This window comes from Pseudonaja textilis, chromosome 2, assembly GCF_049901715.1.
Source record: "Pseudonaja textilis isolate UNSWEBS1 chromosome 2, rPseTex1.2, whole genome shotgun sequence".
NCBI lineage: Eukaryota > Metazoa > Chordata > Lepidosauria > Squamata > Elapidae > Pseudonaja > Pseudonaja textilis.
Window position 1 is genome coordinate 7,954,818 of NC_141991.1, and position 22,122 is coordinate 7,976,939.

At 41.4% G+C, this 22,122-nt stretch overlaps 2 protein-coding genes across 2 annotated transcripts; both read right to left on the reverse strand.

Moving 5' to 3' along the window:
* Positions 1 to 9,063: 9,063 nt before the first annotated feature.
* On the reverse strand, positions 9,064 to 15,350 carry LOC148126655 (vomeronasal type-2 receptor 26-like). The gene is made up of 4 exons (XM_087928366.1): positions 15,305 to 15,350; positions 14,051 to 14,278; positions 11,885 to 12,011; positions 9,064 to 10,091 (listed from the first exon to the last, which is right to left on the reverse strand). The coding sequence occupies exons 2-4, from the start codon at positions 14,234 to 14,236 to the stop codon at positions 9,181 to 9,183; spliced, it is 1,224 nt and encodes a 407-aa protein (XP_087784492.1). The 5' UTR covers positions 14,237 to 14,278; positions 15,305 to 15,350; the 3' UTR covers positions 9,064 to 9,180.
* A 74-nt stretch (positions 15,351 to 15,424) lies between these two features.
* On the reverse strand, positions 15,425 to 21,607 carry LOC148126656 (vomeronasal type-2 receptor 1-like). The gene is made up of 3 exons (XM_087928376.1): positions 21,243 to 21,607; positions 18,678 to 18,969; positions 15,425 to 16,114 (listed from the first exon to the last, which is right to left on the reverse strand). The coding sequence occupies exons 1-3, from the start codon at positions 21,464 to 21,466 to the stop codon at positions 15,431 to 15,433; spliced, it is 1,200 nt and encodes a 399-aa protein (XP_087784502.1). The 5' UTR covers positions 21,467 to 21,607; the 3' UTR covers positions 15,425 to 15,430.
* Positions 21,608 to 22,122: the final 515 nt, after the last annotated feature.

Consider the following 22,122-nt stretch of genomic DNA (forward strand, 5'->3'; position numbering starts at 1 on the left):
GACGGAGCCCAGGGAGGGGAGGAGGGGAAGGAAAGGGATGTGGAGCAGCAAAGTTAGGAGGGAATCGTTCTTTAACAGCATAACAAGAGTTGGGAGGGACCTTAGAAGGTCTTATGGAATTATGGTCTTGTTTCTAGTGCCTTCTTGCTGTAAAATATTTCAATGTCCAATACATTGAAAACGGAGAAAGAATTATAGTCCATATTTCCTTGCTCTTCAAGAGAAGGATTACAAGCATTTAAGAAACCCCTGAATCGTCTAAATAAAAAGTTAAAAACTCAAAATGTATTATGGGAGAAGGCAAAAGGCACAAATAGGAGAGATTTGAACACCTCCAAAAAGAAGGAGGATGCCGGAAATAGGAAATATCATGGAAAGCTATTACTACCAAAGCGACATTTACAAATACATTGAGGTTTCTCTGAGCACACATTAGGATAGATTTAAATTGCTTAGTGGAGCTCTGTGTTACACGTATGCCGGAAGGCTAAGATGTGAGTGTAAACCAGTCCAATCCCCAGGCAGTCAGAGAAAAGGGAGAGAGAGGGAGGGGACGGAGCCCAGGGAGGGGAGGAGGGGAAGGAAGAGGACCCCCCTTTTGGAAGGAAAGTGGAGTAGGCAGGAAAAGGAGGCTGCCTTCTCCACTGAGTCTAACAGGGCAGTCCTCAAATAACAACACGTCTCCTCAAATGACGAACGTTCACGATTTGTGCCATAATAACGAATAATGGCTGCCTCACAAGTAGTCCTCGACTTAGTGACCATCGTTTAGTGGCCCTTGGGAGCTGCAACTGCCCCCCCCCCAAAATTGTCTTATGTCCATCACTCGCGCTAAAAACAGTTGAAGCTTCCTCATGGTCATCCTTGGGAACTGAATCACATGTATGACCCTTGTAGAGTCCAGGGGTCACGTGATCTCCTCTTGCGACCTTCCCACAAGCAACGTCAATGGGGAAACCAGATTCACTTAACAACTGAGGCAAGAAAGGTCGCAAAATGGAGCAAAATTGACTTAGCGTCTCACTTAACAAGAAAAGTTTGTGGCTCACTTGTGCTCATAAGTCAATTACCTCTACAAAATATTTCTCCCAGTTAAAACAGCTCCAAGCCTAATGAAGCTGTTTCCAGTTTGCGGAGAGGAGGATCCTGGCGGATTCCCCATTTCCCCCTCAAGAATTGCGCTTCCAAAATGGCTGAAAGGAGGGAAGAGATCCTTCTGAACTCAAAGACACTTTTGGTTTTCCTCACCTTTCCTGATCCAGGCGCTTTGCCAGATGTGCCCAGCCTCAAATTGAAGATGTTGAAGACAAGATTGTTAGGAAAAACTTTATTCTGCAGAAAAAGTAATACAAGGAAATCTCCCTCAAAGCCTTTGCACCCCACCAACACCCACTGGAGGGCTTTACACAACATTTGTCACACAGTTTACAAGTGTCCGAGTCAGAAGGAATTTTCTCATCTCCCTTTACAGTAATTCCGGCCTGTTTTACACTCACATCTTAGCCTTCCTGCATACGTGTAACACAGAGCTCCACTAAACAATTTAAATCTATCCTAATGTGTGCAGAGAGAAACCTCAATCAATGTATTTGTAAATGTCGCTTTGGTAGTAATAGCTTTCCATGATATTTCCTATTTCCGGCATCCTCCTTCTTTTTGGAGGTGTTCAAATCTCTCCTATTTGTGCCTTTTGCCTTCTCCCATAATACATTTTGAGTTTTTAACTTTTTATTTAGACGATTCAGGGGTTTCTTAATGCTTGTAATCCTTCTCTTGAAGAGCAAGGAAATATTGACTAAAATTCTTTCTCCATTTTCAATGTATTGGACATTGAAATACTTTACAGCAAGAAGGCACTAGAAACAAGACCATAATTCCATAAGTTGAAGACAGAAGTTTTCAAATTTGGCAACTTTTAAGACTTGTAAACTTCAACTCCCAGAATCCCCCAGCCAGCTTGGTAACATGTGTGCCAGAAGAATTCTGGGAGTTGAAGTGCACAAATCTTTAAAGTTGCCAGGTTTGGAGATTCCTAATTTAGGCCTGATGGATTTTGATGTTACCAGATTCCTTCCCTTTGTTTTTCAAGGTGAGTTTCAATGAATGGGCAATTGTCAGCTAGACTGAAAAAACGTATTTTTAACATTCATGATTCTGCCTTAATCACAAATAATGAATTGCTGCTTTATAATTAGTTCCCAACTTCTTATCCTTTCTTCAGTGACCATTCACAGTTACAACGCCACTGAAAAAAATGTTTTATGAATTTTTGCAGCATCCCTGTGTCATGTGGTCAAAATTCAGACACTTTGCAACTGGCCTGTATTTTCAAGAGTTGGAAACGTCCCAGGATATCCAAAAGTGAACTCCTACTTATATAAGGAAACTCTTATTTTTAATGGATCAAAAACCTACTACTACTCTGGAATCCTTTTCCCATACACCATACCTTTCTACAAATTCCCCTGGCCATGAAGGAAATTTTGAGAACCAACACAAACCAATTAACATCTTTTCCTGCTGTGCATCTTCTTATGTCGATTAAAGTCACTCTCGGTTCTGCATTTCTTTCCACACTCCACAAACTGAAAGGGCTTCTGTCTTGTATGGATTCTTTTATGCAGTATAAGATTCATCTTTTTTTTTAATTTTTATTTTTTAAGACAAACATATACAGACAAAAACATAAAAACATAAATCCATCTTCCAATAATATGCAGATTCCTGCTGTCTTTGAAACTCTTTCCACATTCGATGCTTTTTAAACGCTTCTCTCCTGTGCGGATCCTATTGTGGGAGGTAAGCTGACCACTTACACTAAAACATTTTCCACACTCCAGGCATTTATAGGGTTTCTCCCCTGAGTGAAGCCTTCTATGGAAAATGAGTGACTTATTTTGATTAAAGCTTTTTCTGAACTCATGACATCTATATGGTTTCTCCCCAGTGTGGATCCTCTTGTGGGTATTGGAAGAAATATCCTTCTGGGTTCAGTTCCAAGTGGGGAAGAAAGACACTGGAAACTCAGAGGCCTGTTTGGAAAGATGGTTTAGTGGTGGACAGGACCACATGTCTTGGAGCTTCAAAGTGGAAAGGACAATCACACGCTTCAAGATGTCAGGTGAAGGAAAAGAAGGGGCAAGATGCTGAGAGACCCTTAGTTATATACCCTCTGTGAGGTCCCACCTCAGTGCTTCCTGTTCCTGTGCAAGAAATGCATCCCATTGGCTGTCAGACTCCCAGGGGCGGGGGTCTCAGCTAACTTTGTAGGCTTTGTCTGGACCACTGGCTTCACCTGAGTGCTGGCTGATGCAATCTTCCCAGGCCAGGAGGTGAGATGGGAAGAGGCCTTTGTTATGTAGAATACTTTGGCCCAGGCCTTAATGGCCCACCCATTAAAAAAGGGGTGTGTGTGTAGGGGGGGGGTGAGCTTCTGCCTCTCTGAGTTCCTACTTCCCTTCTAGGGAACATATTCTGCCTTTTTAATATTTCCTAGGATATTTCATTTTTCTAGAAGAGGGGTGGGTGCTAACTTCCTACTACTTCTCCTGAAACTCATGCCACACTCTGTACACTTACAGGGTTTCTCCCGTGTGGATCCTTGTGTGGATCGTCAGTGCTCCAGAATCACTGAAGTGTTTTCCACACTCCTGGCACTGATATGGTTTCTCCCCAGCGTGGGTCCTGCTATTTATTTTATTTTTATTTATTTTATTTGATTTGTCAATTGTTTACAAGATAATAAGTATAAGTGTATACATAGTTATGAATACATGAAATGGGTACATATAAGAAAAATAAAATAAAAATAAAAGAAACAATAGGACAGGGACGGTAGGCACGTTGGTGCGCTTATGCACGCCCCTAGAGACCTCTTAGGAAAGGGGTGAGGTCAATAGTAGACAGTCTAAGGTTAAAGTTTTTGGGGTTTGGGGAAGAAACTACAGAGTCGGGTAGAATATTCCAGACATTGATCACTCTGTTGCTGAAGTCGTATTTCCTGCAATCAAGCTTGGTGCGGTTAACCGTGAGTTTGTATCTGTTGTGTGCTCTTGTGTTGTTATGGTTGAAGCTGAAGTATTCATTGACAGGTAGGACATTGCAATGTATGATTTTATATACCACGCTTAAATCAGACCGAAGACGGCATAATTCAAGGTTTTCTAGTTCTAGAATTTCAAGTCTGGTGGCATAAGGTATTCTACAATGAGTAGAGGAGTGGAGAACTCTTCTTGTGAAATATTTCTGGACTTTCTCAACTGTGCTAATATCAGATACGTAATGTGGGTTCCAGACTGATGAGCTGTATTTGAGTATTGGTCTAGCAAATGTTTTGTATGCTCTAGTTAGTAGTGTGATATTACCAGAGAAAAAGCTACATAGGATTAGGTTAACAACTCTTAATGCCTTTTTGGCTATGTAGTTGCAGTGGGCTCTAGCACTTAGATCATTAGAGGTGAGTATTCCAAGGTCCTTTACAGAGCTTGGATCATCAACAAGATCTTGACTATTCAGCTTGTATTTTATTTTCGGATTTTTTTTGCCAATATGTAAGACAGAGCATTTATTTGTTGAGATTTGAAGTTGCCATTTGTTTGACCATTCTGATACACAGTCAAGATCTTTTTGAGGGGTAGCAGTATTGTCTGTGGTATTGAACAGCTTTACATCATCAGCGAAAAGAACACAGTTGCTCTTAATATGATCACAGAGGTCATTTATGTAGAGTATGAAGAGAGTTGGTCCCAGAACACTTCCTTGGGGGACACCACTATTGACAGGTACAGAATTTGATAGGACGCTCCCAATTTTGACCATTTGTTGTCTGTTTGACAGAAATGCTTCTATCCAGTTATGCAGTTGTCCAGAGATACCATAGGATTTTATTTTTAGTAGTAGTTTGTTGTGTACCAGTGAATCAAAAGCTTTACAGAAGTCTATGTAGATTGCATCTATTGTTTTGCCCTGATCAAGTTGTGTAGTCCATATGTTTTTGCAGTGTAAGAGTTGCAGATTGCAGGATAGTTTTTTTCTGAAACCAAATTGTTTATTGGAGAGTAGGTTGTTTGTCTCTAAGTGGAGGATGATGGATTGGTTAATAATTGATTCCATGACTTTACAGGTGATGCAGCATAAGGAGAGTGGTCTGTAATTTTCAACTAGGCTGGGGTCTCCCTTTTTGAAGATGGGGATGACTGTGGCTTGTGACCATAGGTTAAGTAAAGAACTGGTCCTGAAAGATTTTTCAAAGATTATGCTTAGAGGTTTGGCTATGGCAGTGGGTAGCTTTTTAAAGAAGTAGGCACATATTCCATCCGGTCCAATAGATAGAGATGGTTTTAGATTGCGAAGTGCTTTTTCAACATTGTCTTCTGTAAAATCGATATGTATTAGATCATTGTAGTTATCTGTGATTTGGCTAGAAAATACTGGGCATGATCCATTGCTGTTTACAAATACTGAGCCAAAAAATGTGTTAAAGATGTTGGCTTTAATGGTGTCATCGTTGCAATCTTTACCATTAGGTCCTATCAGGGATGGGATGGACCTTGACCTAGTTTGTTGTTTACAAAATTGTAAAAAGCACTGGTGGAATTGGTGCTTAGAAGGGTTTCCTACAATATAGCCATTTTTTTCATTGAAGCTCTTTCCACACATGCGGCATTCATATGGTTTCTCACCAGTGTGGAGCCTTTTGTGGGGACTACGAACTGGTGAAGCATTTGTCATATTCAAGGCACTTATAAGAGGTCATGCCCTTGTTAGAGTCAGAGCTGAGGGAGAGGAGGAACAGCCTACAGGGAGTGGAGGTGTGGCTCCGGAGGTTGTGGAGGAGGCTGGAGAAGGGCAGAGGCCGGCTGGGCAGTCTGAGGAAGAAGCAGGCCCATCCCCTCGGCGTCCTAGGACACACAGGGAGGAACGGAGAAGGAAACAACTTGGCTTATGAGAGAGGAAGTGGCCATGATCCCTCTCATTGGTTGCAGCTGGAGAGAATATTATATAAGAGAGATGATTAAAGGACAGCGTTGACAGAAGCAAAGCATGTTTTATTTTGGGCTAAAGTTATCTTGGTTGGTGTCCTTCCACCAGACTGTGCCTTGTTATCTCCTTGAAGTTGGTAATTACTTATCCTGGTCCGTTGTGGAAATTCCTTCATTGTAGCTTGTTTTAGTGTTTTATTTCACCTCTGTCTCCTCATTAAGTTCGGACTGTATTGCTTTCTTTTGAAGACTATTTTTGAATACGTTTTATCTCCAACTGAGAATTACTGAACAGTGGGGCCAAGTTAGAGGCATTAAAGGACATTTATTTACATTTTGGATTTTCTTACGTTTGTGTCACACTACGAGTCATCACATAAGGCTTTTCACCTGTGTGGGTGCTTTTTTTTTTTTTTTGAAACCAATTTTATTAATTTTAAAGACAAACAAAACATCATTAAACATTGAAAACATAAAACCTCTTTCCATTGTAAATCTTTACCGGGCAGGTAAAACATTACTTTATATCACATAATTCTAATTTATCACATTTCCACATGGACACATAAATATCTTTTAACAAATTTCTCATTATTTCTTTTTACTCTTATTCAATTACATTTCTTTTCTATATTTATCTATTTTATAGTCATCATATTTATATTTCCCTCTGACTTGTTTACAGTTATTCTCATCTAACATTCCTCCAAGGTTTTATTAATTCTCAATCAAACACAGAGCTGTTTAACTAGGAGGAATTCTTTTGGACTGTGTAGTGTAGTTTTTCCTCTAAACTTCAATACGCTGTTAAATGTATGAAATATTTCTCAACTCAGACCTTTTAAATATTTAAATACTAGATCGATACCTGTGCTTCGCTATAAAACTATGTGATCGGGCTTACTTTTTGGGAGGAAAATAAGGAAAAAAAATTCTGCCTCTGCCTACCAGCATCTGTCAAAATTCATCTGGCTAGCGTCCTGTCAGTGTGTGAGAGAGTTGTGGGCTGTTTGGAAAGTGAAACAGTATTTGCTGCATGAGCAAGAAGGAGACAGCAAGAAGCCTGGGCTTAGCTCAACTGTTCTGTACTAAAGCTAAAACCTAAAAGTGAAACTGAAACTCTTCTGCTTGTGTTTTGCATTTGAAAGAGATTTCTTTTCAGGTGGGGAAGAGGAGTAGAACTGCTTAGCATCAGAGAGTGTTAATAATAATAATATACGAAATACTAATGCTCTAATGGTCATTTGGGACTCTCTTATGGAGCATCAAGGGGGGGGGTCCTTTGGCTCTGCATTTATTGGGGATAATATTAGAAAAAAGCTGTTTCTGTGGTTCCCCCCCCTTTTTAAAAAAAGCTTTATTCTCCTCTTGGAGCACTGGAGCAATCTCTAATCTGTATTACTCTCAGACATGCCCCATCAACACTTCAAATACTTAACATAGCTTTTGCTGCATTTGAAACACAGAATAACAGAGTTGGAAGGGACCTTGGAGGTCTTCTAGTCTTCTAGTCTTCTAGCAGGAGAGTCTATATCTGTGATGGCAAACCTATGACATGTGTGCCACAGGTGGCATGCAGACCCATTTGTGCTGGCACACGAGTTGCAGGCAAACTTACCTCACTGTGCATGCCTGCGCCTCACAGCTGATTTTCGGCTGGTTTGAGGCCCTTTTTTGTCTCCCAGAGGCTTGAGGAAGGCTTTTGCAGGCTTCTGCAGGCTTTTCAACTAGGCCCATTTTGTCACTTCCTATTTTTCCGGAGATACCAGAAGTGATGAAATGGTTTTTGGCCTGAAAAGACTGCAGAAGCTTTCCTGAAGCCTCTGGGAGGCCGAAAAAGGCCTCAAACCTTGCCAAAACTGTACGAGACTGCCAAGAATCACAAATAAGAAATATTTCACAACACCAGAGTCCAACTTAAGATACTGTAATGTCCACAAGGCTGAGTTTCAAAATGTCTTTGCTTCCTGCAAAGAACATTCGCTTCACAGCTGGCTTTTATCTTCTTGAAGGAGGGGCCATTACCTTGCAGCCTTACTCCTGAGTCACCCATGCTGTTGCAGCTGCTCTTTCTTGCGAGCAATCCTGCGTGCATGCACACTTGGCACAGGCTCCTCGGGAACCTTTTCATCACTGCTACCAGACCCCACAATCTCTGAAGGCAGCAGTCCTGGCCCCTCATCTGAGTCTTTGCTCTCCTCAACCATCCGCACCTGCTGCTGGCTAACCACAACAGAGGGTATGACTAGTTTCCATTCCCACAGCTCACAGTTCTGGATGCCCAAACTCCTCAGCTGTCCGCACCTGCTGCCAGCTAACCACAACACAAACACACATTGAGGTAACAGTTCAGTGGTGGTATTCAGCAGGTTCTGACCAGTTCTGGAGAACCGGTAGTGGAAATTTTGAATAGTTTGGAGAACCGGCAAACCCTGCCTCTGACTGGCCCCACCCCCATCTATTCTCTGCCTCCCAAGTCCCAGCTGATTGTCTGGGTCTTCTTTTGTTGCCCTGCACAGGAGAATGGAGCTGGAAAGCAGGTTAGTGAGTTGGGGAGGGAATGGGGATTTTGCAGTATCCTTCCCCTGCCATGCCCACCAAACCACACCCACAGAACTGGTAATTTTTTTTTGAATCCCACCACTGTAACAGCTGCACAACAGCTTTCTAATGTCTCTACTCCTGTTTACCAGTGCTTCTTCTGAGCCAGAAGTCCCTATTTTGTTTGTTTGTTTTCTTTGGTCAGGTATTGCTCACATTGGAAGAAGAGCTTGCGGTTCCTCTCACAACCAGGTCTCCTTTCTTTCAGGATTCTCCCGCCGGTGGCCTCTGATTTCTAGGACCGCAAAGTGAAGGGAAATGAGACCTTCCTCCCAGATAGGCCAAACTCTGGATGCAGACTCCGATTTCCTGCTCCTGCCTCCCTTCCCAAACACCAGGGGACAACCCACAATATTTCCCCTTTGCAACAAGCTCTAGCAAAATTTCCAGGCTCTGAAGCTACGAGGTTGCTGGGATTTCTGGTGTTGGGAGAGGGAGCCCTCTAGTAGTTCATGCTGCTAAGAAATGACTAGAATAGATAGAACTATAATTCTTTATTGGCCAAGTGTGATTGGACACTTATAAAGTCGTACTATAGTAATTGTTCAGCTTTTGGGTAAGGGATTCCTCTATATATAATTCAGATTCAATTTCAGATTCAGTTTCCCATTTCATTTTTCAATATTAGCTGCTCTTTTGTATTCAGATCTGGTCTTAGTAAAATAATGTAGCACTTGGGGATGAAGATACATCCCAGCAGACCAGCGCTGGAAGCCAAGATGGAGAAGACCTGCACGGCCACCATATACTTTCCCTTGGTGCTCAGGTAGGTGGGTACAAAGGATATCCAGACGCTGCAGAAGACCAGCATGCTGAAAGTGATCAACTTAGCTTCATTGAAGGCCCCTGGGAGGTTCCTGGCTAGGAAAGCCACTATGAAACAGATGGTGGCCAGGAAGCCCATGTAGGTGAGAGCAATGTAAAACATAGCTGTGGAGCCTTCATTGCACTGAAGAATGATCTCCCTAGACTGTGAATGCATGTCAGAACCAGGGAATGGGGGCAAGACTGCTAACCAGATGGAACAAAGGATGACCTGGATGCTAGAACAGGAAAGCACGATGGAATTGGCCAAACTTTTCCCCAACCATCTCCTCACTCTATTCCCTGGCTTTGTTGCCAGGAAGGCCAGCACCACCATGATTGTTTTGGCCAAGACAGAAGAGACAGCAACTGAGAATATGATGCTGAAGGCTGTTTGTCGAAGAAGGCAAGTGGCTCTCCTTGGCCGACCAATGAAAAGGAAAGAAGTGCAGAAAGAAAGCAGTAGGGAGACCAGGAGAACATAGGAGAGATCCTGGTTGTTGGCCTTGACAATGGGAGTTTCTCGGTATTTACTGAAGATTCCCAAAACAAAACTGCAGGTTAAGATTAGGAAGAGGGCAAAGGAGGTAAGGATGATCCCCAAATTCTCCTGATACGACAAGAAGGTGATGATTTTGGGGATACATTGGTCTCGGTTCTTGTTCTGACATTGATCTTCTGGACATTTGGTGCAGTGGTCTGCATCTGCAAAGAACAAGCGTAACATCTTCTATAAATGTATATAGTGGGCTGTCAGGGTTCCAGCGTTTGCCCTAATTAAATAATGAGCTTCAAGCCAAGCTTAAAAAAAAAAATCAGAAGATTTATTAGGAGCAACATGTCAGCATTATTAATCTAAATGAAGCCAACTCTGGTATATGTAATTTACAGTCACCTTTGACCCTGTTTCCCCACTCCCCCCTGGGTGTATCATCAATCACGTTCTCCAATGAAGGATTTTTGCAGGCAGAAGATCTAATAGCCTAGCGACAATATTTGTAAGATAAAGGTGGAATGTGCTTCTGGTTTTAAACTGTCGTACTGCTTCTTCAGATTTCCTCCCCCCTTGTTTATGGCAACTCAAAAACAGGCGTAGGAATGTTTTACAAATTGACATGGGAATGATAATTTATAGTACGGGAGTCATATTTTGAACTCAGAAAATTCAAACGTAACCCTTGGTGTATTTGTTTTCACGGGAGCAGAGGAGAGAAAGAGTCATGAGTGTGTATGTCAGCCTTGGAAGCCATATTTTACTTGGAAGCTTTGAGGCTGCCACATTTAGTGCCTGGTAATTTGGGAAGGGGGATTTTCTAGTGAGTAGACAGGGATGGGATTCTACCGGTTTGGATCGGTTCTATAGAACCAGTTGTTATGATTCTGCACAGTTCAGAGAACTCGCAAATCGTGCCCCTGACTGGCCCCTCCCCTCTCCGCCCTCTTCTTCCAGTCAGTTCTTATTGCGCATCATGCATATGCCCAACATCACTGACTCTTTTCTCCCTGCCCAGTCACTCCTTAAGGTATTTCTTCCCCCCTCCCAATGATCAGCTGTTCTGATGATCAGATGTGCCGGGATCCCCCTCACTGTCTTACTGCTTCATCCAGGAGGCTTCCCTGAGGCCCAGGAGGCAAAAAGGGGTGTGCGGAGTATGTCTGTGTGTGCTGCACTCCATTTTTTTTGCCTTCCTGGGCCCCAGGGAAGACTTCTGGGAGCAAAAATGCCCCCGCCCCCGAGGTCTGCCTGAGGCCCAGGAGGCAAAAAAAAAATGGGGAGGGGGTGCTGCAAAAAAAGAAGCCACACCCACCCAGTCACATGGCCATGCTCACATAGCCATCACAGAACTGGTTATTAAAAAATTTGAATCCCACCCCTGTGAGTAGAACATTAGACTCAACAACATTCTTTCTCAGAAAGTCAAGGACATGTTACCCTGCACCTGGAGGGGAATGTCTGGAGGAATGTCTCCAGTTGAGACTAATGTTTGATTGGACCATATAATGGACTTGTGAGTGCAGGGGATGAATCTTTTATTTTCTTTTGGGGAAGGGAAAACCTGGAACTCTCAGATTTGGGTTTTCCCAGATGTGCCAATACGACAACTCTAATAAAATGGAACTTTGAAGAAATGCTTGTGTTGGAGTTTCTTGAGTTAGAGTTTGTTTGTTGGAACACTGACAGTGTGTTTGTGTATATTCTTGCCTGCACAAGTAAGTTACCAAAAACTGATAGAGAGAAAAGGTAGCTGGGTTAAGAAGGGGTAGAGTCTGAAGCAAGACATACTTTGTTTGCCAAAAAGTCTCGTTTCCTGGAGGATTTTTCCTGCCTTTTTTCCCTTCTCTGGAGGACTGTTGAGACCAAAATGTAAGAAGATAAATAGAGGAAGAGGGAGAGAAGAGAGGAAAAATATCTCAATGACAAAAATGCTTCATAGAAAAGATCTCTAGGGACTTTTGATTCTTTTCCCAAAGACTACCTTGATTTTTAAGTCACTCACCTTCTTGAGTGGAGATGCTCCCTTCTGCACAGGGGATGCAGTCATAACAGCAATTTGGTTTTCCCTCCTGGACTACCTTGAAGTATCCAGGTTGACAAGCCTCCACACATCGAGAATGTGGCCAGGGCTGAAAATGAATGGAATTGGCATTTAGAACCATCAGCACAACTGATCAACTATGAAATGAGACATAGAGTTGGAAGGGAGTCGACAAAATAGGAACAAGCTGTGATGGAGCAGTGGTCAGAATGCAGTATTGTAAGCTAACTCTGCCCACAGTCAGGAGTTCGATCCTGATGGGTTCAAGGTTGACTCAGCCTTCCATCCTTCCAAGGGTCGTAAAATGAGGAGCCAGGTTTTTTTTTTTTTATAGCACTACCCAATATGCCGATGTTGTAAACTGCCCAGGGACTGCTGTGAAGCACTATGGGGTGGTATATAAAATCTAAGTGCTATTGCTAGATTGAGCAAAACCGACCATTCCAGAAATGGAATATTCTGGAAAACTCTGGAAGATTCATTTCTCCTTAGGACCATGTTAAGCTGGCCAGTCCAGGTTGGTCCAATAATTTTCTTGAAAGTAATTCTTGAACTTGGAAAGCATTTGTGATAATCCAGTCATGGTATTCTGGACAAAGTAGAGCTACTTTGTGGGTGGCCTATTGTTTGGAACAGTACCAACCGCTTCCCATTTGTAAGATGACTTCTGGAATATTGCCAAAGCAGCTCTGGAACAACTATATCATTACTATTCTGAAACGAAATGGAAATTCTAGAATTCCCCAGCATCTGTTCTATCAAATCTCTGGCCACAGCTTCAACTTGTTGAATCTATATGCGTGAAAATGAACAAACACAGTTTTACTTCTCTTAAATCTTCCCCCCATTTCCTTTTATTCTTGTGTCATTTCTCCCTGTGTCTTTGGGACACAAAACTTCCTTCTTAGAGTCTAGAAAACACCTTGCCCATTGTTGATGCTGAATGAAAGGAATATTAATGCACTTCCATTATTGCTGATGCATGCTACATAACTGAGGAAGCCAAAAAATACTAAGAAAAAGACAGTATGTGCTTCATCAATTATAAAAAAAAAAGCCTTTTGATTGTGTCAGTCAAAACAAGCTGTGGAATCTGCTCTTAAAATCTCATTGCCTTCATGAGAAACTTATATACAGATCAGAAGGAGTAGGGATGATATAATAGCAGTCTTCCAATATTATAAAAAAGATGTTGAGACTGGAAAGAGGAGAGCAACAAAGAAGATTGAGGGCTGAAGGCTAAAACATAGGAAGAACAGTTTCAGGAATTTTGTTTGTCTAGTCTGGTAAAAAGAAGGACTTGGAATGACATAATCTCTAAGGGGGATGCCACAAAGAAAAGGGAGTCAAGCTATTCTCCAAAGCACCTGAAGGCAGGACAAGAAGCAATGGCTGGAAAATAACTAAGGAAAGAAGCAACCTAAAACTAAGGAGAAATGTTATGACAGTTAGAACAATTAATCAGTGACCCAGGTTGCCTTCAAAAACTGTGTGTGCTCCATCACTGGAGACTTTCAAAAAGAGATAGCTACTTGTCTGGAATGGTATAGGCCAGTGGTTGCTAACCTTTTGAGGTTCCTGTGCCAAAAATTGCACATGCACCAGTGCGTACACATGTGCCAGCATCCAGAATGCAATGCGTGTGCCCTCTCCCCAGGCCCCCTGCGCATGCATGTACAATCCTCCCTCCCACCAGCCCCTTACCTGCAGTGCATCTCACAGCTGAGTTTTGGGGTGGTTTGAAGCCTTTTTCGGCTTCCCAGAGGCTTGGAAAAAGCCGCTGCATGACTTTTCAGGATGAATTATAGGCCCATTTCACCACTTCCGGTATTACAGGAAGTGATTAAACAGGCCTATAGTTTGACCTGAAAAGCCTTGCAGAGGCTTTTTCCAAGTCTCTGGGAGGCCAAAAAGACCTTAAACCAACTAAAAAAAAGCTTGAGGTGCACGCATATGCAGTGAGGTAAGTTTGCTCTGCGGCTTGTGTGCCAGCACAAATGGCTCTGCGTGTCACTTGTGGCACGCGTGCCATAGGTTCACCATCACAGATATAGGCTCTCCTGCTTGAGCAGGCTACTAAATACCTCCAAGATTCCTTCCAACTTTTTAAATTTTGTTATTCTTCACCTGCTTGTTCCATTTGGACCACATAATGGCTTCCTTGTTAATGCTGAATTTGATGCTTGCAGATTTCTCTCTTGCTAGACTTCCAAATTTCACTCTGGTGGCTGACCTATTTGGAAACCATACCCAGCTCAGGATGTCAAAGTCAGCCATCAAATTTCCATTTCCATTCGCATACATTCCGTCCATGGTGTTATTGTAGATCTGGGGGTCCTTCAGGAAAGGGTGGAGCTACAGAGAGAAGATGGAGCAATGTAGAAGATACATTATCAGTTTTGTTATCTCAGTCATGGAAATACCACATCTGCATCTCTAATGGTGCCTACAAATCATTCTGTGTACAAAAGGGATGGTTTTGTTTTGAATGTTTGTGTTTGGTTTCAGAATTTGGGGTAGATATAATCAATCTATAGGGCAGTGCATTGGTTAAGAGGCAAGGCTTATTGGCTGGAATTTCACAGACAAAATGCCCCCCTCACTATGGTACTGGAGGCCAACTAGGCCACACACACCCATGATGGGTGATATTCAGCAGGTTCTGACCAGTTCTGGAGAACCGGTAGCAGACATTTTGAGTAGTTTGGAGAACTGGCAAATACCACCTCTGACTGGAGAGTTTACAGCAGGGGTCCCCAAACACCGGGCCCTGGACTGGTACCGGTCCGTGGATCAATTTGTACCGGGCCTTTGGTACTTGGGCGCCGCCATCTTGTTTCGACGACGCTTGAGAAAGTGCTTCCGGGTGAGCTTTTCTGGTTGGAAAGTGGCGTTTGGGTGCTGAAGGAATCCTCGCACCTTACTTTCATCAAAGTGGGGGCGGCTTTGAATGAAGAGCCATCCCGATGGCGGTGGAGTCTCGCATTACTCAGGAGGAGATTAAGAAAGAGCCCGAAAAGCCCATCGAAGGTACAAAGGAGGAGTTGAAGGTGGCAGTGAGAAGCGGGGGACGGCTGGCTGGCCGGTTGCTCGGAGCGCCTTGCCTTGGTCGTGTGTGCTGATGCCAGTACCAGTCCGTGGATCATTTCATTTTTATTTTACTGGGCCGCAAAGAATGTATGGTTGGGGACCACTGGTTTACAGTATCTTTCCCCTGCCACGCCCACCAAGCCACGCCCACAGAACTGGTAGTAAAATTTTTTGAATCCCACCACTGCCCCATGACCATGCCCACCAACAACTGGGCAGAGAACCTTTTGCTAAAATTTTTGAAGCCCACCCCTGGGTTCAACCTTTTGTGCAAGGCGGGGAAGGGAATACCTGCCATGGCTGAAGCTTTTGAACTTCCAACGTATCTTTTCTTGCCATTGTTATTGTCCCTCAGGATGAGAGAATGAGGCTGCATTCAAGACGGAGCCACTGTCATGGCATTGTAATTAAGGGTGTCTAGCCCGAGAAGATCCTCTCAATTTTCTCTTGAGGCAGAGTCTCCAGGTTCTCTTTCTCTGAACACCTTGCCCGGCCTTTCACAGACAAGGCAGGCTTTGCATATGAACAGTGAAAATGTTTATGAGTGAACTTCCTCATGAGATTATAGAAATATTTAAAACCATCATAACTGGTCCATTTTTTGGTCTGGATAAGAAAAGAAAAAATACTGTGGGTATATCTGAAAGGGAAATCACTATATTTTATCTCCTTAGTGAGGTCCCATAAAGCTGTTGTGATCCAAACTTTCTCTAGAACACGTTTTCTCAAGCGTTCAAATATATAATCAGTAATAAGTATTCCATTTATGAAAGATGTAAACTCTGCATAGTAAACTAATACATTGATTTGCCTCCATTTGTGGAAAACAGAAAACAGATATTTGAAATTCTTGGTATTCATTAAAAAGGGTTGTGCGAAAACAACACAGATGCCATTCTGTGCCAGCACAGGAGTGAATGTCCTAATGAAATGTTCTCCATTATCAGTGTCAGCAGCAAAGAGCCCTGTGAATGTCCACCGAAAGTATTGGAGCAGTTTAATAATGCCCAAGTATTGGGCCCCTTCTTTGGGGACGGTCTGGGAGAAAAAAGGAAACTGAGTTTTATCACTCATGGATGGTGAAGTAAAAGTGTAGCTGATCTGAAATAGAAAACCGAAGAACGATGCTTAGTGATATGGTACTGAAAAAGTAGTCATAAGAATTGACTGGATGTTTAATTCATACATAGCAATTATCTTTCTTCATCTAATTTCTACCTGTTATCGCTAACCACTCATAAAATCTATTCAATGTTAAGTAATATTCTGTATCTCCTTTGTCTTCTATTTTTATTGTCAGTCTATCCATCTCTGGATAGTCCAAAATTTCCCAAATTATATCTTCATCTAATGAAGCGTTCTCATTTTTCCAATATTGTGCAAATACAATTCTCGCTGCTGTCAATACATGTCAAATTAAGGATATAGTCCCTTTATTATAGCTTTCTGGTATTATGCCTAATAAAAATATTTCTTAGTTTCAAATCTATATGTTGCTTAACCATCTTTTCCAACCATGTATGTATTTTCATCCAATATTTTCTTTCTTTCATACATGTCCAACACATATGATAATAAGTATCTGAGGTCTGATTACACTTCAAGCACTTGGTGGACATATTGCTAAACATTTTTGCTAGTCTTGCCGGTGACAAATGCCACCTATAAACATTTTATACAGATTTTCCTTCTATGCAGTAGCCATTGTCAGTTTGTAGTTCCTATCTCACAGTTTTTGCCATTTGTCTAATTCTACAATATACTCAAAAGTTTTTTGCCCATACTATCATTGTTTCTTTAACTTGTTCCTCTTCCATTTTATAATGTAATATAGTAATTATATATCTTTTAAATCAGTTTTTCATCTGTTCCTAATAACATCTTATCAAGTGCTATTGGCTCTTTGTAAAAACCCCACATTTTCACATCTTTCTTATATCTTGATTGTATTTGCAAGTGTGGCCACCAAGCTAAGTCCACCCCTTGGTTTTGTAGTTCCTGTCTAGTTTTAAATTCACCATAAAGATGGTTTATAACTATAAGTATGCCAATATAATCAACAGGATTATAAATGAGCTAACATAAAGACAAGTTTGGTTGAAATCATTCTGTTGTACCACTACTATTGTTATTAGCATTTATGTTACAATTTCTTTTTTTCTTCTTCTCTTTTCTTTTGTAAATGATATGCCCTGACAATACACTGTATTCAAAATGTTTACATATGAATAAAGAAAAAAGAAAATGACTGGATGACTTGATGGACACAGTGGGACAGCACAACACCTGAAGGCAAGACAAAAAGTAATGTATGGGAACTAATCAAGGAGAGAAGCAACTAGAACTAAGGAGACATTTCCTGACAGTGAGAACAATAAACCAGTGGAACAAATTGTCTTCAAAAGTTAGAGCTTTAAAAAAAAGCATCTCATCAATGGACATTACGAAGGCTAAAATTGAGAAGAAATCCAAGACTTTTGTAGGAGATGACCAGGTTGAGCCCAAGGGAGGAGTCAAGCATGAGTTACTTTATGCCTCCAAGCGATCTACAGTAAATTCATCCCTCCTGGAATTCCATTGAATTTTTATCTACCGCCAACTTGCCTTGACTGTTAGTAGTTCAGATTCTTATAGAGAGTTAGCATGGAATAAACTTGTAGTCTTTTGAATAGCTTCGCTTCCTGGTATCTTGTTCCAGGCACCTCCTCTTATGCGAAGTGACAGTGAATGTCAAGATGAATAATTTGAGATCTGCCCAAATATAAATTCTGTAGTATTGCGTTATATTTGCTCATTCAATGTGGCTGAGAGGTATTGTTTTCTGGGTGTAAAATAAAAATACGGTTCTGTTTTAGCCTTTAGGGCAGCCTGAATATTAGGTTCAACATGGTAGTTGTTACTGTGAAACTAGGGACCTTGGTTTTAAAGGAATCATTTCAAATAAATAATTGTCCAGTCTCTGTTTGAAAGTGATGGAGCAGCCACAACTTCTGAAGGCAAGTTGTTCCATTGGTTGATTGCTCTTGAGGAACACTGATTCTCAGCCCTTAGACATTACATCTCTTCCCACCAGTCTCTTTAGGACTCTAATGCTGGGAAAGATGAGGGGAAAGAAAGAGAAGAAGACAACAAGGTGGAAGGTCTCAGTTGCAGCATCAATGAGTGCACTGTTGGAAGACCTAACAGATCAGGTTAGGAATAGATTGCCATTGATAAAATTTAGATGTGTGGTCATTAGGAGAAAACAAAACAAAACAAAAACTTAAAGTCATGCAATCAATCAATCAATCCACCCATCAATCAATGAACATCAAACCATGGACTGAAATCAAACAATGGATGGAAACTAACCAAGGAGAGAAGCAACTAAGATTCTAGCAACCTAAACAATTAACCTATAGAACAGTTTGCCTTCAGAAATTGTGGGTGCTCCATCATTAGAGGCTTTCAAAAAGAGACTGGACAATCATTTATCTGAAATGGTATAGGGTCTTCTGATCGAGCAGGTGGCTAGACTAGAAGACCTCCAAGGTCCCTTCCAACTCTTTTGTTATATGTATGTCTTGTTTAGGAATATGAGTCCATAAATACGCAGCATTTGTAGACATTTCTGAGTAAAAGTCTCATATGAAGAAAACAATAAACTATCCTTCCACTCACATACCTGTGCTATTTTGTATATCCCCAATATAGCAGCAATGTGGATGGATATGTCAGAATCAGTCTCTTCCAGGAAAACCAGTATGTTTTTCTTCCTTCCACAATGGTAGTTGGGAACATTGGCCTCTCCAGTTGACAGCAAGTCCAACAGACCATCCATAGTCATTCGTCTGATTTTAAAGTTGTCTTGGACACTGTATCCCAGAGTGATGTTGGGTAAGAGGTGGGAATCTTTGTTGATCTCCTGAATGGCAAAAAGGAAGGACAGAATTTTCCAGTACATCACATCTCCTTCCCTGAAAATATATGCACATTGTGTCATCATTCCGCATTGAGGAAAAGTAAGGTTCCTGAATTAAGGATCCCTGCCTAATTCTACTTCTCTGCATTGCTGAATTAAAACAGAACTCTAGACTCTAAGATTCTGGGAAGAATGCGGAGAAGAGCAACCAAGATGATTAAGGGAGTGGAGGCTAAAACATACAATGAACAGTTGCTGGAAATGGGTATGTCTAGTTTAATGAAAAATAGGTCTAGGGATGACATAATAGTAGTTTCAGCATTCTCTAGAAGACTTCAAAGATTCCTTCAACTCTGTTATTCTGTTAGAACTGAAGCAACCTGGACAATTGTAAATCAAAGACTATCTTGGCCCCCAAATGCTTCCTGGTACTGATCAGGCATCTCTCTACCTTCCTGGGTCTTATGAAACAGCTTTCTCACAGTCCAGTCACTCCTTGGGAACTTTGCAATTTATAATTGAACGTATGAATGGCTTGTGTGGGAATGTGTGTGTGGGAATGTGTGTGTATGAGACAGATCAGGAGAAAAGCCATGTGAAGAAGGAAACTACGTGAAGAATTGTAGTGAATTACTAGCTCTTGTATACCTTCAAATATGTTTTTTTGCATTTCCACCTTGCTTTGATTTCCTGAGAATACTCATGTACTCAGTGTCCCTTGTGGGATGCATTTTTGCACATTTGTCTATGAATTTTATGAAGTGACCGGATGTCATCTTGCTTATCTATTCCACCAATCTTGTTTTACATTCTGTTTTTATCAGTTTTGTCTCTGTTGATATTGCGAACTGCCCAGAGCTGTTTTGGAGTTGGGTGGTGCTCAAATCTAATAAAACCAATAAGTCAAATAATCAAAATAGAGCTGGAAAGGACCTTGGAGATCTTTTAGCCCAACTTCCTGCTCAAGCAGGAGATCCTATACTATTTCAGACAAGTGACTGTCCAATCTCTTCTTAAAAAGCTCCAGTGATGAAGCACCCACAACTTCTGAAGGGAAGCTGTTCCACTGGTTAATTGTCCTCATTGTTGGGAAGTTACGCCTTAGTTTCAGGTTGCTTCTCTCCTTGATTAGTTTCCATCCATTGTTTCTTGTCCTGCCTTCTGGTGCTTTGTGACAACCTCTCAAATACTGGATTACTGCTATTACGTCACCCCTGTCCTTCTTTTCTCTAGATGAACCAAACCCAGATCCTGCAAGTGTTCTTCATATGTTTTAGTCTCCAGGCCTTTGTTCCTCTTAGTTGTTATTCTCTGAATTTTTTCCAAAATCTCAACATCTTTTTTGTAATGTGATGACCAAAACTGGATGCAGTATTCCAGGTGTGGTCTTTCTAAGGCTTTATAGAGCGTTACTAATACTTCACATGATTTTGACTCTAGGCCTCTGTTTATACAACTAAAGGACTGTATTAGCTTTTGAGTTCCCTCCTAAGATCTTAGCTTTGGCCCATCTTGGAGTTTATTTGGGTAGCTCATACAAGAGACTTAATTTGATGTGTGAAAGATCTCAAGTGGCATTTCAGAAAATGTGTGCAAAGCTTTGTTAAGGTTAATCTTACTTCATGTTTGTGTTGGTTAGTGTGTGGTATGCAGCAGGCCTATTAAGTTAGCTTGCAACCAAATGCATTGGATAATCCCAGAAAACGGGTTAATTGAGCAATCAGGACTTGTGTGTTTTGTGCAATTCTGTCCATTTTACTTAGTTAAAAGTGGGGGAGAAATACAACTCAGAAATCGCTGAGCAAAATATGCATATGCCTACCATCCCTGTCCTATTGTCCCCATTTATTTGTACCTATTTCCTGTATTCCTACTCATGTTTATACTTATACCTATTATCTTGTAAGCGATTGACAAATCAAATAATAAATAAAATGAATAAATCAAAGTTTTATGGTCTTTCTTACATCAGCTGAGTGAGGAAATCAAAAACTGGAAAGAAGATAGAAGATAAGCAACCTAACAGTGTAAGATGTGAACAGAGGATAGCAAGAAAACAAAGAACCACAAAAAACAGTGCTGTAACTTAAGAGCAAACTCACAAAAAAATAGAAACATATCGAAATAGGAACGTCAAGAGTTATTGTGCAATCAGACTCTCTCTTCTGAAAAGTTCAATTCAACAATTATTTAGTAAACAATTGAGATTTAAAAAGAAAATCAATTTCACACAATACCAGCTTGATAAATGCATAAAATAGTACTGTGCCAAGGTCAGATAAAAAGCACAGACCATGATGTAGTGCCATCACCTGTGGGATGACTTACCCATAAAATTTTGTAGAAGGACTCGCATTAAAACTAAATGGCTGAATTTTCGCAAGATTGGTGGCAGAGAAGATCCCGGTAATGAGATGGTCTCCTGCCTTGTAATAATTGATTGGGTTTACTGCATTCCTCCTGATAGTCAAGAGGCATTTGGCACTGAGTATCCTGCAAGTAGCCTGTGGCAACAGGAAGAGCAGCATGAGAAGCAGAAGCAGCCAGACCATTCCTGATCTGAGGGATTATATCACCTTAGGAGAAGCACAGAGTCTTGTGAAACAGGATTGCATTTCAGTGGGTTATCTAAGTCATATGAAATCCAGCAAGGATTTCCCAGTGGTAGAACCAGAGTCAATACAGTAACACAACACCTGCCGGCTGGGAAGCTCAGTCCAGCTTCCCAGTGGCAGGAGATATATTTATGCAATAACTTTACTGCAGGTAAATATTACTATATGTTGCCCCTGAGTCTGTTTATTTCAAGGCCAGTTTCCAGAGGGGGAAAGAATCCCTTGGCATGAAGGTAATGAAGAAAACACAGACATTCTAATAATTGTGAGGCTTAGCATGACCTGTGTGAAATCTTAAGGTCTGTGTGAACCCATGTGCTGGAGCCAGTGGAGAATTACTCATGCAACTCTTACTGCAAATCAAGGAAGGTGATAAATAGAGGACTGGAGGCTGAAACATATGAAGAACAGTTGCAGGAACTGGCTATGTCTAGTCTAATGAAAAGAAGGACTAGGGGAGACATTATAGCAGTCTTCCAATATCTCAGGGGCTGCCCCAAAGAAGAGATAGTCAAGCTATTCTCCCAAAGGACCTGAGGGCAGGACAAGAAGCAATGGGTGGAAACTAATCAAGGAGAGAAGCAACTTAGAAC

What these genes read in the sequence shown, in the direction of transcription:
- LOC148126656 (XM_087928376.1), bottom strand. Translation starts at nt 21,466, where the DNA reads ATGGTCTGGCTGCTTCTGCTTCTCATGCTGCTCTTCCTGTTGCCACAG. An exon ending in CCTTCTACAAAATTTTATGG is followed by an intron (nt 18,970 to 21,242) that starts GTAAGTCATCCC and finishes ATATATTTTCAG; the next exon opens with GGAAGGAGATGTGATGTACT. An exon ending in GGATATACAAAATAGCACAG is followed by an intron (nt 16,115 to 18,677) that starts GTATGTGAGTGG and finishes TTTCTATTTCAG; the next exon opens with ATCAGCTACACTTTTACTTC.
- LOC148126655 (XM_087928366.1), bottom strand. Translation starts at nt 14,236, where the DNA reads ATGGACGGAATGTATGCGAATGGAAATGGAAATTTGATGGCTGACTTT. An exon ending in GGTCCAAATGGAACAAGCAG is followed by an intron (nt 12,012 to 14,050) that starts GTGAAGAATAAC and finishes ATTCATTTTCAG; the next exon opens with CCCTGGCCACATTCTCGATG. An exon ending in GAGCATCTCCACTCAAGAAG is followed by an intron (nt 10,092 to 11,884) that starts GTGAGTGACTTA and finishes TGTTCTTTGCAG; the next exon opens with ATGCAGACCACTGCACCAAA.